The sequence below is a fragment of the Halyomorpha halys genome, unplaced genomic scaffold (genome assembly GCF_000696795.3).
Source record: "Halyomorpha halys isolate HHAL.00 unplaced genomic scaffold, Hhal_1.1 Scaffold201.1, whole genome shotgun sequence".
In the NCBI taxonomy this organism is placed as follows: Eukaryota; Metazoa; Arthropoda; class Insecta; order Hemiptera; family Pentatomidae; genus Halyomorpha; species Halyomorpha halys.
The window spans coordinates 733,767-747,680 of NW_027111296.1; the positions used below are offsets into that span (position 1 = coordinate 733,767).

The following is a 13,914-nucleotide window of genomic DNA, read 5'->3' on the forward strand; positions in this document are numbered from 1 at the left end:
GACATAAATATGAATTTATATTTTATCCAATTGCATACATTTTTAAAAGAAGTATAAATACATTATCCAATAAAAGAAAATTAGTGTGTTTATAAACAGCCTAGCTCAAAAACAAAATATCATACAAAACTGAAATTATATAATAAAAGGTGGGTTTATAGCTGGGATGAGACAGCAACATTTTTGCAAAAATCGACTCACTGGACGTGCTACTTTATGGCTCTAATGATTTAAACTAAACTCAGTGAATCAATGGGCAATTAAGTGGTCTCTAATATGAGATAGGTTTTATCCTTATTTAAATAGACTTGATAGGGTTTGAATACCAAATTTTCAATAAAACTATGTAAAATACTTTTACTTTTGTTTAAAAAATAAACAGTTATCATTGTTAAAAATAATACACAATAAATAAATACAAAATATCACAGAATTTTATGAATAATCAAAGGGAAAAAAATGAAAAATAGATAAATCCAATTCAAATGGGAAATGCCAAGATTGTACAATCTTTCCCAATAACATGGCAGCTTTGTTATCTTTTGTTAAACTGTTGTATTCTTGGCAGGAACAAAATTTTTATTTGTTATGACCATTTCAATAAATCATAAAATATGAACTTTTATAGCTAAACAACAATAAAAATTATTCATTCATGATTTTTGTCTTGTACAGTATTTAGTTTTTTTTTTAAATCACAAAAAAAGCGATAACTTCCACATGAGCTCACTGACCCACATCCAATTTGGGGAAGTAGATTAAAAACTGAAAGTTGTGTGATGCGCACAGCACACCAGATGTTTATTTATAGATTAAATACATTGTTTGTCACAGTAAGCTCTAATTTTATTCAAATCATATATATAATATAAAATAATTGACTGCCTCCTAGATACATAGAAACGAGAGATTGCCACAGTGATTTTAAATCCTGATATGATTTTATCTAATGGTATCAGTGTTAGGAAATAAAATTGAAGAAATTTTACTTAGTATAACATCATTACTAAGAAATGGTTGGCTGAGTTGAAAGAGTGACATTTTGTAGTCGAGGAAGTTGAAGTGTCTACCTAAGGAACCTCATAATTGCAGCGATTCGAATTCGGTCTGGGGAGGTGTGACTTTTTTCCATAAAATGAAAAATTCCTACCACCCCCTCCTCCACTTTGGTTACTTCTAAATAATTCCTATTCCCTTATATCGGAAATGCCCAGGATGGGGGTAATGCCAAAATGGATAAATAAATTTAAAAAAAGATTGAGTAGAAAGTTCAATATATATATAGCTAAAGTAGTTTCAGTTCTTTTTTTTGCACATCTGACCCATCACGACATTTGAGCATGAGTTGATTTGTTTCTTTTTCAATGTAGAACACTGAAAAGATTTTGATCAAAATCAGTGATGGACATTCCCTTTGTAATAAACATTCATATTTTTTACCAATCATAATAGAAAGAAATCATTTCATTGAATTGTTTTCCTAATTTTTATACTTTGCGATAGATTTAAACTTTTTCAGTTCTTTTAATATATATCTTAATGTGACCCATATATACCTATATATTGATGTAACCCATACATTTTTTTTTAGGTAATTTGTATTATACAATTACTACAGACCTTTGTAGTACATTCCTATTTAAAACTAATATTTATATTTAAAGGAGGAAAAGATTAAATTTTATTTTAAATATTTTTTGACATCGAAGAATGAACACTATAAAGAGGTTTTTAAGAATACTTTATATCAACTGAATAGCATAATATTTACTTAAGAATGTTAAACTTAAACAATAGACTTGATTATTATGAACTATTGCCTGTTAAATAAACAAAATATAATTCAAAATAATAAACATAAGTGTTTCTGAAATTCCTTGTATAAACAATCCAAATTTTAATATTAATATAATTACATTCAATTATAGTAATCAGTATATATATACTTAAATTAGTATGATAATGCTATGTAGCTCTTTGGTAGGAGGTTACAATGTGTTTTTTGGTGTCACTTCAATTGAATTCTTGGGTTATAGAATAGATATAATGGGATAAAACCTCTGAAAAAGAAGATAGAAACAATATCGGCGTACCTCCACCAAGAAGCAAGGAAGAGTAGGTTGGTCAATGTACGACATGTCACAATCTCACAAGAGGAGATATAATACAAAAAAAAAAAAAGAAAAGGCAATCCTTTTTTTTTTTTTAATGAATCTCATGAAATTGGTGAACACTTTAATTGATGTATGTTTACATCATTTAGATTGCATTTCACTAAAACACAGTGTGTTTTATGGAAGGAAAGATGTTCTTGATGAGACTAGATTCTGTGGTTTTTTTTTGATCCGAGATAAATTACAAAGTCTCCATTCCTGTTTATATAGCAGCTTTTTATCAAAGCAAGGCTCTGTTGTTTGAGCATAACCTTTACCTTCCAAACAGACAATTATAGTGAGTAGGTTGGTCGATATACGACATGTCACAATCTCACAAGAGGAGATAGTAACACAAAAAAAGGCAATCCTTCCCTGCCAGACCCACCCCACTAAACCCCCGGAGAACGACGGCCCTATATCACTTTTGAAATATTAGCTTAAAACAGGAAGGAGTCTTTAAGATAGTATAAAAAGTGCAAAATATTTAAAAAGTGCCTGAAATTGAAAAACGGCATCAAAAAGTATTTTTGGGTGAAATAAACTTCTATGCCAAATTTATTCCTGAGTGCTCTGAAATTGCTGAACCCTTACATAGAATTTTGGACAAAAATAAGTCATGGATGAAGTAGATTGTTGGAAGATAGTCCGGGTGGCGGTCAATAGAGGTACAAAATAGTGAAAAAAAAAAAATTATGGTAACCAACGTTTTGCCCCACTTTGCAGCGCTTTATCAGGGCTTATTCTGATGCTAAAAAGTATGAGACTGAAGCCTATCTTCCTACAATAAACGTCTTAAACGCCGGCAAGTATACTTACAAGGACTGCTTATAGAAGTACAAGAGGCCAAAAGGAAAAAAAATGCAGTGATTTCACCCCAATTTTTTATTACTAAATTGAAAACTAGGTATAATAACTAGTCAAAATTTATGAGTCTGAAGCACACCAACGAGCTTTTGAACTTTTAAAACAAAAATTAATAGAAGCTCCAATACTAACACATTTTGATGACAGAAAACCAATTATCATTAGCGCGGATACTTCTCCTTATGGAGTTGGAGGAATTCTGGCTCACCTAGATGAGCAAAGGCAAGAGCACCCTGTAGCTAACTGCTCACATACATTAACCAAGAGTCAGAGTAATTATTCTCAGCAAGATCGAGAAGCTTTGGCACTCTTCCATGCCATTAAAACTTATCATCAATACCTATTGGGTCATAAATTCAAACTTTACACGGATTATGATCCACTTTTGGGAATTTTTAATCCACATAAGCAGATGCCTGATGTCGTCTCCATGAAGCAAAAACGCTATCATCAAATCCTAGACAGACTCTTATGATTAATAATAGCGATATCGACCGGCTACACAGCATCACAATGTTGATCTTCTTTCAAGGCAACCATTTAAAAATTAAATAATAGAAGAAACTGTTTCTGTAATAATGCTGGAAGGAATCACTAGATGTTCCATTAATGTGGCTGAAATAGCAGAGGCCACAATCAAAGATCCCATTTTAAAACCAAGTTTCAGCCTGGATTAAGAATAGCCCTTAAAGATACTAAACCAATTTTCTAACTCTAGAGAGCTTCAGGTAAGTAACACTGTCAGAATGAAGAAATACCATGTTTCGGGGCCTAAACGGATGTTGGCTGGTCATACAAAAGACAGGCCCTTTGTCATACATTGTAAAGGAGCTTGCACCATAGAAGGCACATTAACCAACTTTTCAAGGCCCCTATCATGGAGTTGCCGAGGAGGTCGTGGTTTGGCCTATATCCTGTGGTACTGGAGCCAGAGGCGATGTCAGATGTCCCTGGTATGGATGAGCCTGACACACCACCAAGGACTGTGTCACCTACCGAGGCACCCATCATAAGTAAACCAAGGAGGAAGTGCATGCTTGAAGGGAGTAAAAATAGACAAATAAATTTGTTTCATTATTATTGATCCTTGTATATTATTATTATTTTAAATTAAATTAAATTCTCTCTGGGGGGGACAGGTGTTATATACCTCTTAGGTAGGAGGTTACAGTGTGTTTTCAAGTGAGTTACTTAATAAGAAATTTAGTGGTTTCCTTATGGAAAAGTGTTCATTGAATACCTAACAGATAAATTTAAGTAATCAATTTAATTTCAATTAAACAATCATTTGTCAAACACAAAATTAGGAGTATAATTATCTTGAAGGCTCTTTCATAATTAGCAATAGTAGATGAATTAATATAGAGGTTTGGGTTTATGAACGCTAGTAAAGCTAATCGGGTGTTCTATTCACTTTCACAATATCTTAATCTACTTGCTATAAAAATAATTCTAAAATCCCTAAGTAATTAAATTCAAAATCAATGCTAAAATAAAAAAAAAAATAAAAGATAAAAACTAATTACTATACCTCAGTAAGTCGGCTGGGTATGTTAGTAACATATAGTTTAGTATTTACACCATCTTTAGGCCTATAAAAAATAAAATTGAGATAATTAATTAATTAAACACAGTATATTATTTAATTACTTAAAACGCAAAATTAGTTTCATTGGTTTTATTACTGTCAATTAGTTATCATTTTAAAATTAATCACCATATCAACATCATACTACACAAGGTTATATCCTAACCTAAATGGAAAATCCAAATTAAAACCAGAAACAACTGTTCTTATTTTTAAAACATTTCTCAGGTCACTGCTGATGTACGTCTGTGAAGCAGCATCCTTTACAAAAAGGAAAAAAATTAATATCTTTTCAAAATAAAGTCCTAGGAATTGCAGTGGATGCTCCTTGGTTCATAAGAAATAGCCAATTGCATCGGGAATTACAAATGCAGTCAATAGAGGATTACATCAAAAAACGGTTCATGTCCCATTTACCGACATTTAAAGGAGCAATGACCAACAACTAAGAAAACCGAACATCAACCCTAAGAATGAAGCCCAGGCTGCTGAAGGACATCCTGTTATAAATTCTATTCTTGAGATTACTGCTATTTTATCGATCTACAAATGTTGTTAATTTCGTTATTAACTTTAATTTTCTCTCTTATTAAGAATTATTATTTTTATTTATTTATTTTATCTTAATATTTTTTTTTTTTGTTATAATGTTGAATATAGTTAGAGGTGTCTTTTGAATGAGACTATTGTAAATTGTTAAAAAAAAAAAAATGTAATTATTATTAACTAAAATATTTTAAAATCCTATCATGTCTGCTTTTCTTTAATGTTGCTATATACTGTGATATTTTGTATCATAAAGCTTGTTATATTAATGTTTTAAACCATTTTAATTATTAACATATTTAGGTTTATCAAAAAAATACAAATTAAATAATGATGAGATAACAGTTGACCGTGAATGAATATATGTGAGAAGATGGTTGGAAGAGCGGTCAGTAGAGAACACAAATAATTAAAGATTTAATTATTATTGCATACTGCTCTGATGAAGGCCAGAAATTATGTCCAAAACATTGGCACTAATAAGTTTTTTATTATTTTCATTCTTTACTGACAGCACCCTTAACCATCTTTTCACAAAAAAATAAATAAATTTGAAATAATTTTCATTTTATTTGTAATCCCTTCTTCTAATTCTTTCTTGATTCAGAACTTCTAGTAGGAATATTATTATCTTTTAGCTGTCTTATTGTATATTTGAAGACTTTTAACTGTATAATCCATTGTTTTTAATGCATATTATTTAGCATATCTGGGGTTTTTAACAGCATAAAACTCCCTGCCTTGCTTCAGTCTTCTCTGCAGGTAATCCTGGAAAAGGATGTAGAATATAAATATAAACTAACCACACACCATATGTTTTTTGATTTAGATAAGCAGCATTGGCAGAGAACAGCTTCACAAGTCTCTGGAGGAATTTAAACTCACAAGAAAACTGACCATGGAAAATTCTAACACTTGGTCTATATTGTGGGTTCATACTTGTCTTAAGTACTTGAAAAGCTGCAACAGAGTAAGGCAAGTCATACACTAGCCAACTATGTATAAAAAAGTTGATATAGACTGATTTATCAAACTGAGAAGCCTTTGTTGGGTTGTTCATAAATTCATAAGCAAATGTTTATTTGTTTACTAAGATTTTTTCTTCTATTTCTATAGATATCCAATCATTTCGGATAAATATAAAATTCGATGAGTACATTTGGCTTTGATTAAACCTGGGAAAAAACTTAGCAATGAGTAAAACTATGACTACATTGTTACAGATACAATGTTTATTTATCAATAAACCATTAATAATTTAAAATTTTATCCATTACAATTTAGTCAGATTTATTTATAACTAATTTTTGACCAGCACTAGCTCAGATGATAGAGAAAATATATACTGAATAATTTGAAATTTGATTGATTGTTGAATATTCTTTCACAATTTTTTTTTTAACAATTAAAAGGGAATTAAAATTCTGAGACTGTCTGCATGACTTCCCACATTTTCCCTTGCCAGCTATGGTAGGTGGCATTCACTGTTGCATAAGACGTCCTGATGGATTGCTTCGAGTCATATGTCCCGCCCATCTTAACCATGTCTTCATAAGATATTGACAAACCAGTTTCGGCAAGTTTGTTTACTGTAACTTCTTCCCCTCCATGTGTAAAGGCCTGTAATTACATGGAATTCTGCTTTCTAGTGTACCAGTTAAGAGTCCAGGTCTCGCAGCCATAAATCAGAGCTGGCTTTATCTTGGCATTGTACACCCGTAGCTACAGATTTAAAGAGATTTCAGTATTCTCAACAAAGAGAAGACTGTTTATCACAGTTTATTTTCAAAAACAATCTGTGCCATCAATACAGACCATGTCGTTAGTGTGGATTTTTTGGCTTACAATTATATATTTCGTTTTATCTTCATTTACTTACAAGCCAATTTCCTCAGCTTCTGTCATTAGCCATTGCGAGATTGTCAAACATTAGTACACAAAAATAAGAAATAAGCGAGGATATGATGCAGTATGAAAGAAAAGATGAAATAAGACGGATAGACTCAAAAATATTGACAACTACAATGAAAACATTGAATGAGCTCTTAAACACCAACCCTTACTATATGTTTATATCGATCAATGTAGGTTGCAGTAAAATCAAAGGCGATTACAAAAATATAAATTGGGTTTTTACCTAGGCTGGTTGATTCAAATCCAAATTAAGAAGAAACTATCTGTGATTAGAACAAACTATAAATTAGGAAATGATTTTAATAAAACAAAATATTTTACTGGGTAATCCAATACAATTGTTCAGTAAAACAATAGAAAAAAAATATTAATAACCAGATAATGTTAAGTGTATTAGAACAAATAATCATAGAAATAATAAATATCACTTTTTTTCATAACATATCAGCGATGTCAGTAAAAATATCTAATCAATTTCTAATGATTGACAAACTTCCTAAGCAACAATTAACCAATCAAAAAGAATAAACAGGATAATTATGATGTATTGAATATACAGTGTACAAGACTAATATTCCAATACTATAAAACTAGAGAAAGCTAAATTTCAACTTCACAGTTATGATACAATATCATTACTGTTACTTACATATTGTTTTGCAAGTATGATCCTGGACCAGTATCATAAGAATTTAATTCTGGATTATGGAAATCATCTTTCATTTTGTTATAATCATTCCTAAAAAAGTCAGGGAATGGGCCTCTTCCAGCCATTATATTCTTAACTATATTTATATGAACAGTCGTAAACTATAGAACTAGTTGTAAAAAAAAAAAAAAATCAACAAATTTATACAGTATAAGACAACACACTGACAACCATCATAGCCAAGGGTAAACAGGAAAGTAAGTTAAACTTTTGTAACCTTATATAAATATAGGTTAGGGTTTCTATTCCCGCCAATACTCATATGCTAATATTTTCATTTAATATCGGTAAAAACTAATTTTTTAAATAGAAAAATTCAATCCTTGAAAATAATAATACTAAAAATATTAGGAAGCACATTTTTTAAATAGTTTAGAACATTTGAAAAATCAGAGAAGGTTATGTGAAAATAATTTAAATCCTTTTTTATTTAATTTTATGAAAAGAAGTGTAAAAATTAAAAGAAAAAATGAACCCTGTATTTATATTTCAGAAGCTGTAAAAAAAAAGACAATTTCTTTCATGATGGTATATAAATATAATTTATATATTATAAATATTTTTTTAGAAAGTTCATAAAAGACAGAAGCTTTCACTTTGTTTATTTTTTCTATGCCTACTGCTCTTTTTTGATAAAAAATATTTCCTTACGATATTTGCCAAAAATTGAACATATGATATACCCGAAGGTGCGTTTGTAAGGAGGGGAGTTGATATTCATATATTATTATTTGCCTTTTTGAGTTATTAATCCCAAGAATTTCGTTCAGTTGTATACTTCTTTTAGTTTTTTTTTACTGTAGTGATAAATTTTAGAAGTGATTGTATTCATCCTGATGTTAGGCTTTTCGCTCATTTGAATGTTTTGAATTATGATCTATAAAATTATCGCAGAACGAAAATTTTAAAGATTATTAGATTCAGTTGAATTTAGAAGTTCTTTTAGTTTGGGCGATATGATAAAATTGTTTTCCTTAAAGCAACAGAAGAAAGATGGTGAGGCAACACCTAAAGTTGGAAACCAAAAAAAAGCTTCTGCAGCCCATTTAAGAATAACTAAAGGTAACCAAAAATATATATTACCCAGACAATTTCGTTTAGTTATCTCTAAAATTATTATGGTATTGCTCATGATTTTAAAATTTGGACATTTCAGTTGCTAACAGAACCTTAATAATGTTCACTTTCAAATTACAGATTTTTTCTAATGAATGTGTATTGATATTTCTAAGTGAAATCATTATAATTATTCTTATTCTTGTAAATTTAATATCTTTTTACTTCAATGGTTTTATTTATTTGCATTTTAAAGTTAAAATGCTTATTTGTACAGTTCGAAGGATCCTTAAGATTGTTGATAACAATCAATTCCTTTGTAGTTTAATTGTTTTAATATTATTTTTTAGTTAATCATTCACATTTATTTATTCAGTGGTATTTACCATAATCATAGCTTAATTCATGTTTTATTTATTTTTTTGTTAATTGGCAATTATTGTGTAATCTTAAATTAATTGGATTAAATGATATCTTTTTATTATGATTTTTACCGCGATTGATATACTCCAGTATTCAGGTCTATCGATTTGTTTGTTCATCTCAATTAGTTTTTAAAACTTTTTTATTATTATTTCTAAACTCTGTAAATTTTTGTGATTTAGTATCTATTGTTTTATCAATGGTGTGCTTATGGAGAAATTGTTATTTGTTAATTATGTTATTTACATAAACGTCAAGGCATTAGCTAAGTTGCATTACCAAGGAATTACATAGTGACGTTTAACATTCTTAAGATTGTTTTTTTTTTTTTTTTCATTTATGTGAGGTAGTAATGGTTTCAGTTATGAAGGACAAAGTTTTACTACCTGATACCTATTAAGTTTTTCACAGTTGATTTCATCCATTTTTATTGTCATAAACAAATATTTGATGTTGGTTTTTAAGTGCTTATTCCTGAATATTTCTAGCTTGTTACTGAGATATTACTTATTTATTATACTTCAGAACTATACTTGAAAAAGTAAATAACATGAACATTTTCAGGTTCTTTTAGTACATCTATATAACTTATTTTACCTAAGCATCTCTTATGAAGTTCAGTCTGTTGCTTAAAAAATATACATTTTTTTAATATGTTAATCATATTCTTTTTGCAGTTTAACTTTTTAATATTAATTATTTTTCCTACAGAAGTTAAAAGTCTCATCTAATATTTAAAAATATTTCTATATCTCTGAATAATTGATGACTTATGTGCATTTGACATCATGCCAACTTGTGCAGAATCATTGCCTCTTGTTTGTTTGTATTAATTAAATATTTATTTTGCATTATGACTTATTTAACGAACTTTAATGAATAAGATCTTATTGGGCTACTTTTTAGTTTATTATTCATTTAATGAGGTTGTAAATAAATCAGCCCAGTCATGTTTTATCAATTGAACTGATATTATAATCAGACTTCAATCGATGAATAAATAGTTTCACTGTACGAATTTATGGTTAACCTTGTCCTTATTTATTAAATTTGAAGTTAATACTATCAAATATTCTTTTGGATAGGACTTGTTGGTCTGTGTGAATAATTCGCAATGTATGTAAGTAAGGTCAGACATTAAAATGAGTAAACCCAGTAATGTTATATATAATCATTAGTGAAAGATATTTTGGTTTTGAAAAGTAGTATGAAATATATCTCATTGTACTACTTTCATAAATCAGATTGGTTTTTTGGTTATTGGTTTTTAATTTTTCACTTTACTAAGCTGTAAAAATAGTGATTATTCTGCACATCACTATTTATTTTTAGATTGTTTGTGTCTTTTTATTACCTTTAAGGTAAAAGTAAACAGTTCTTGATAGTTGTGATGAAAAAAATTGTGATTTAATTTGGTTGTACTTTGAGCTGATAATGTTAATTTTATCTCTTGTAATGTAGAATATGGGAAGTTTAAAACAAATAAGTGGAAAGTTTTTGTTGTTTGAATTAAGGGCAATAACATTACAGATTGTTATTGTTGGACTTGTAATAAAGACAAAAGAAGAAAAAATTGTTATAAAAAATAAAAAAAAATAATTATTGACTTTTTATATAGATTATATAAGATGATAATTTCTGCTCATTATGATACTTTTGAGATAATTCTTGGTAATGAATATGATGTGTGATATTGATAAGGATAATTTATGGTAATGAAAAGTTATGAAAATTTTTTAAAGATAATTTATAATGTACAAATCAGATTCATATCAGGGTAAATAATCTGGTGGTTTTAATGAACTTAATTGGTTTTGTTAACATTGTCCACATTGTTGACAATTTGGCAATGGAGAGATGTCGAGGAACACTACATTTTTCTGTGATTCCTCTGTATCTGAAACACTACTCAAAAATGTGATTTATGGTGATAGCTAATTTGTATAATTGACCCTAAGGTGGATCTCTTCTTGCTATCAAATGGTCATGGGTCTACCAACAGTGTCCAATTCTGAGGTGTGTTATAACCAACTCATCTCTCTTTCATTGTCTGAAAGTTGAAGACCAGCAACTCACATTTGGCTTTATGATTTTTGATTTTGTTATTGATACAGTCTAATTTTTTTTTGATCATGTATATCCTAATCTTCATTAGTTGAAACAGTCCTGGAGGGGAGGTGTAAGAAAGTGTTATATTTTCCAATGAATGGGCCTCTGTTGTAGCTTCGTCTATTATTCAGTTGAAAAGAACATTCTGGAAGTGACTGAGAGAAAATGACTAAAGCGTATAGACATTATAAGAAATTTCAGATGGAAGATGGCCTCGAGAGGTAAATTCCTTGTAATTAGATGGTAGAAGAGGATGAGGTAGACCAAGGAAAACATGGGACAATGAAATTGAAGACTCCTTGATCGGACATAATCTAAGAGACGAATGGGCCTGGGACAGAGTAGTTCGGAAGAAGGATCTACAAAATTTAGGTTAAGGAAACCCACTACTTAGGTGGAAATTCCTAAAAATACAGAAAAAAAAGATAGAAAATTCCTATAAATAAAAAAAAAAAATTGAAAATTTCTATAAATAAATTTTAAAAAAAATTTTTAGAAACAGATATATTTTTGAACTTTTATCAATTTTAGCAAGACGGAATAACAGTTTTGTGTTACAAAACATATCTTAATGTTATTATTCATGAGATAGTAATGTACATGGATAAGTATAGATATTGTTCAACCATCAAAACTATCTAATCGGCTGTTATTCTAAAATAAAATAGGTTTTAATGTTTAAAAAATAAATTCTCGAAACAAATTCTAAATTCAAAAGAAAAAAAACCATATCTATATAAAAACCATATCTGGATAAGTATAGATATTGTTCAACCATCAAAACTATCTAATCGGCTGTTATTCTAAAATAAAATAGGTTTTAATGTTTAAAAAATAAATTCTCGAAAAAAATTCTAAATTCAAAAGAAAAAAAAACATATCTTTAATATCCAATAGTATAATAATGTATGAACCAATATGAATAGTTGGAAATAAAAAGTATATAACCAGATAGGTTCTCGACATTATTACATAGATAGCTGGCTGGAGACATTATTGAACGTTGTATATTATACAAAACATTTATTTGATGTTTTGTCGTGTAACCAGAAATTCAATTGCAATATTCTATTTTTTAAAAAATATATTATCAACGATTAGATAAACAAATATTTATCAAACAATTTAGCAGACAATTTACTAAATAATAGTAGATAGTTTTGGCAGTATAAAATTTAAAACAATTCTGATTTAACCTGAGTTGTTTCATGAGAATTGATATATCACTTAGGATTAGTCAATTATTCAGCAAAAACAACTTTGGTAGAGTATGTTGTTTTCATTTATTTATTTATTTTTTTATCTATCCGTATTAAGCTTAATGGAGTTTTCTCCACTGTTATATCTTCTAAATGTTTGTAGGTGGCATGTTTTATTTAGAAGAACAGTTATGGAGAAGAAAACTTATAATGTGATTTAATAGTTTATGATTTTAATGAGTTTCATTTGCTTGTGAATTTCAGATTTGAACGAACTTAATCTGCCTAAAACATGTAACACAGAATTCTCAGATCCTGACGATCTCCTTAATTTTAAACTGATTATTTGCCCAGATGAGGTAATTAATACGCTTTTAACTGATTAATATATCGTTATAAGTTAGTCTTTAATTTTTGTTTATTAATATGAGGATGTATGAATATTCTCTGTATGTGTATATATTTATAATTAAAAATGTTCTATTTATTTTTGTTTAAAATAGTTTTTTATTTTATTTACCTCTATCTTAGTTTATAAGATTCATCATGATTTGGATTGCAACTTCCAAGTTTAATTTTTAATTATGTATTTATAAGGTTTTCGAAAATGAAGTATTCCATTTCCTTAAGGTTTTCGAAAATGAAGTATTCCAGTTCCTTAAGGTTTTCGAAAATGAAGTATTACATTTCCTTAAGGTTTTCGAAAATGAAGTATTCCAGTTCCTTAAGGTTTTCGAAAATGAAGTATTCCAGTTCCTTAAGGTTTTCGAAAATGAAGTATTCAAAAGTAGTATCGAAAAAGGATGAGTAGATTGGAGAATTCAAAAGGCTATACAACACCAAATTGAAGGAATTGTACCCAGTAGAGAGAGAAATACTTTATTCATCCATGCTGCCTAAATACATCAGGTTGCTATATCACACAGCGTACTTATCAATCCGTAATTGGACATATATAAATTACATGGTATAATAAGATATAAAGAAAACAATTTTTTTTCCCCTACAGTTTCCTATTATAATCAATTTCGGTCTATACACCAAATACAAATATTTCAATTCATTCCTTTTTAATTCGCCCGATCAACAAATTCGCTCTCCGGAATTCATCCTCCTAGGTCCTCTTCAGTGATCCGCTAAAAAAATTCACTATTATACAGCAATGTGAGATCAGACCATCATTTATAGTCACAGTAATAGATCAGTTTACCAAAACAAACAAATAGATACATTTTAAGAGAATAAGACTAACACATAGATTAAAAAGGAAAATATAATAAAAAGCCGGTTACAAGAAGCACTTGAATGGACAAATAAGTTATATAAAAAAATATTGATGGTAAGTTAAGT

The 13,914-nt window shown here is 28.9% G+C and overlaps 2 protein-coding genes across 4 annotated transcripts in view; one reads left to right on the plus strand and one right to left on the minus strand.

The window, feature by feature from the left end:
• LOC106679416 (tudor domain-containing protein 1) overlaps positions 1–8,098 on the minus strand; it is a 72,576-nt gene extending 64,478 nt beyond the window's left edge. The window contains exons 1-2 of one of the 3 annotated variants that reach the window (XM_014418565.3): positions 7,718–8,098; positions 4,552–4,612 (exon numbers count right to left, since the gene is read on the minus strand). In XM_014418565.3, coding sequence (XP_014274051.1) covers positions 4,552–4,612; positions 7,718–7,842 — 186 coding nt within the window. In that variant the 5' untranslated portion in view covers positions 7,843–8,098. The remainder of the gene's footprint in view (positions 1–4,551; positions 4,613–7,717) is intronic. The other 2 variants (XM_067049317.1, XM_067049316.1) reach the window with 2 other exon arrangements.
• Positions 8,099–8,449: 351 nt separating this feature from the next.
• UbcE2M (NEDD8-conjugating enzyme UbcE2M) overlaps positions 8,450–13,914 on the plus strand; it is a 17,572-nt gene continuing 12,107 nt past the window's right edge. Inside the window, exons 1-2 of the mRNA XM_014418575.3 lie at positions 8,450–8,839; positions 12,829–12,923. Of these exons, the coding sequence (XP_014274061.1) occupies positions 8,734–8,839; positions 12,829–12,923 (201 nt within the window). The 5' untranslated portion in view covers positions 8,450–8,733. The remainder of the gene's footprint in view (positions 8,840–12,828; positions 12,924–13,914) is intronic.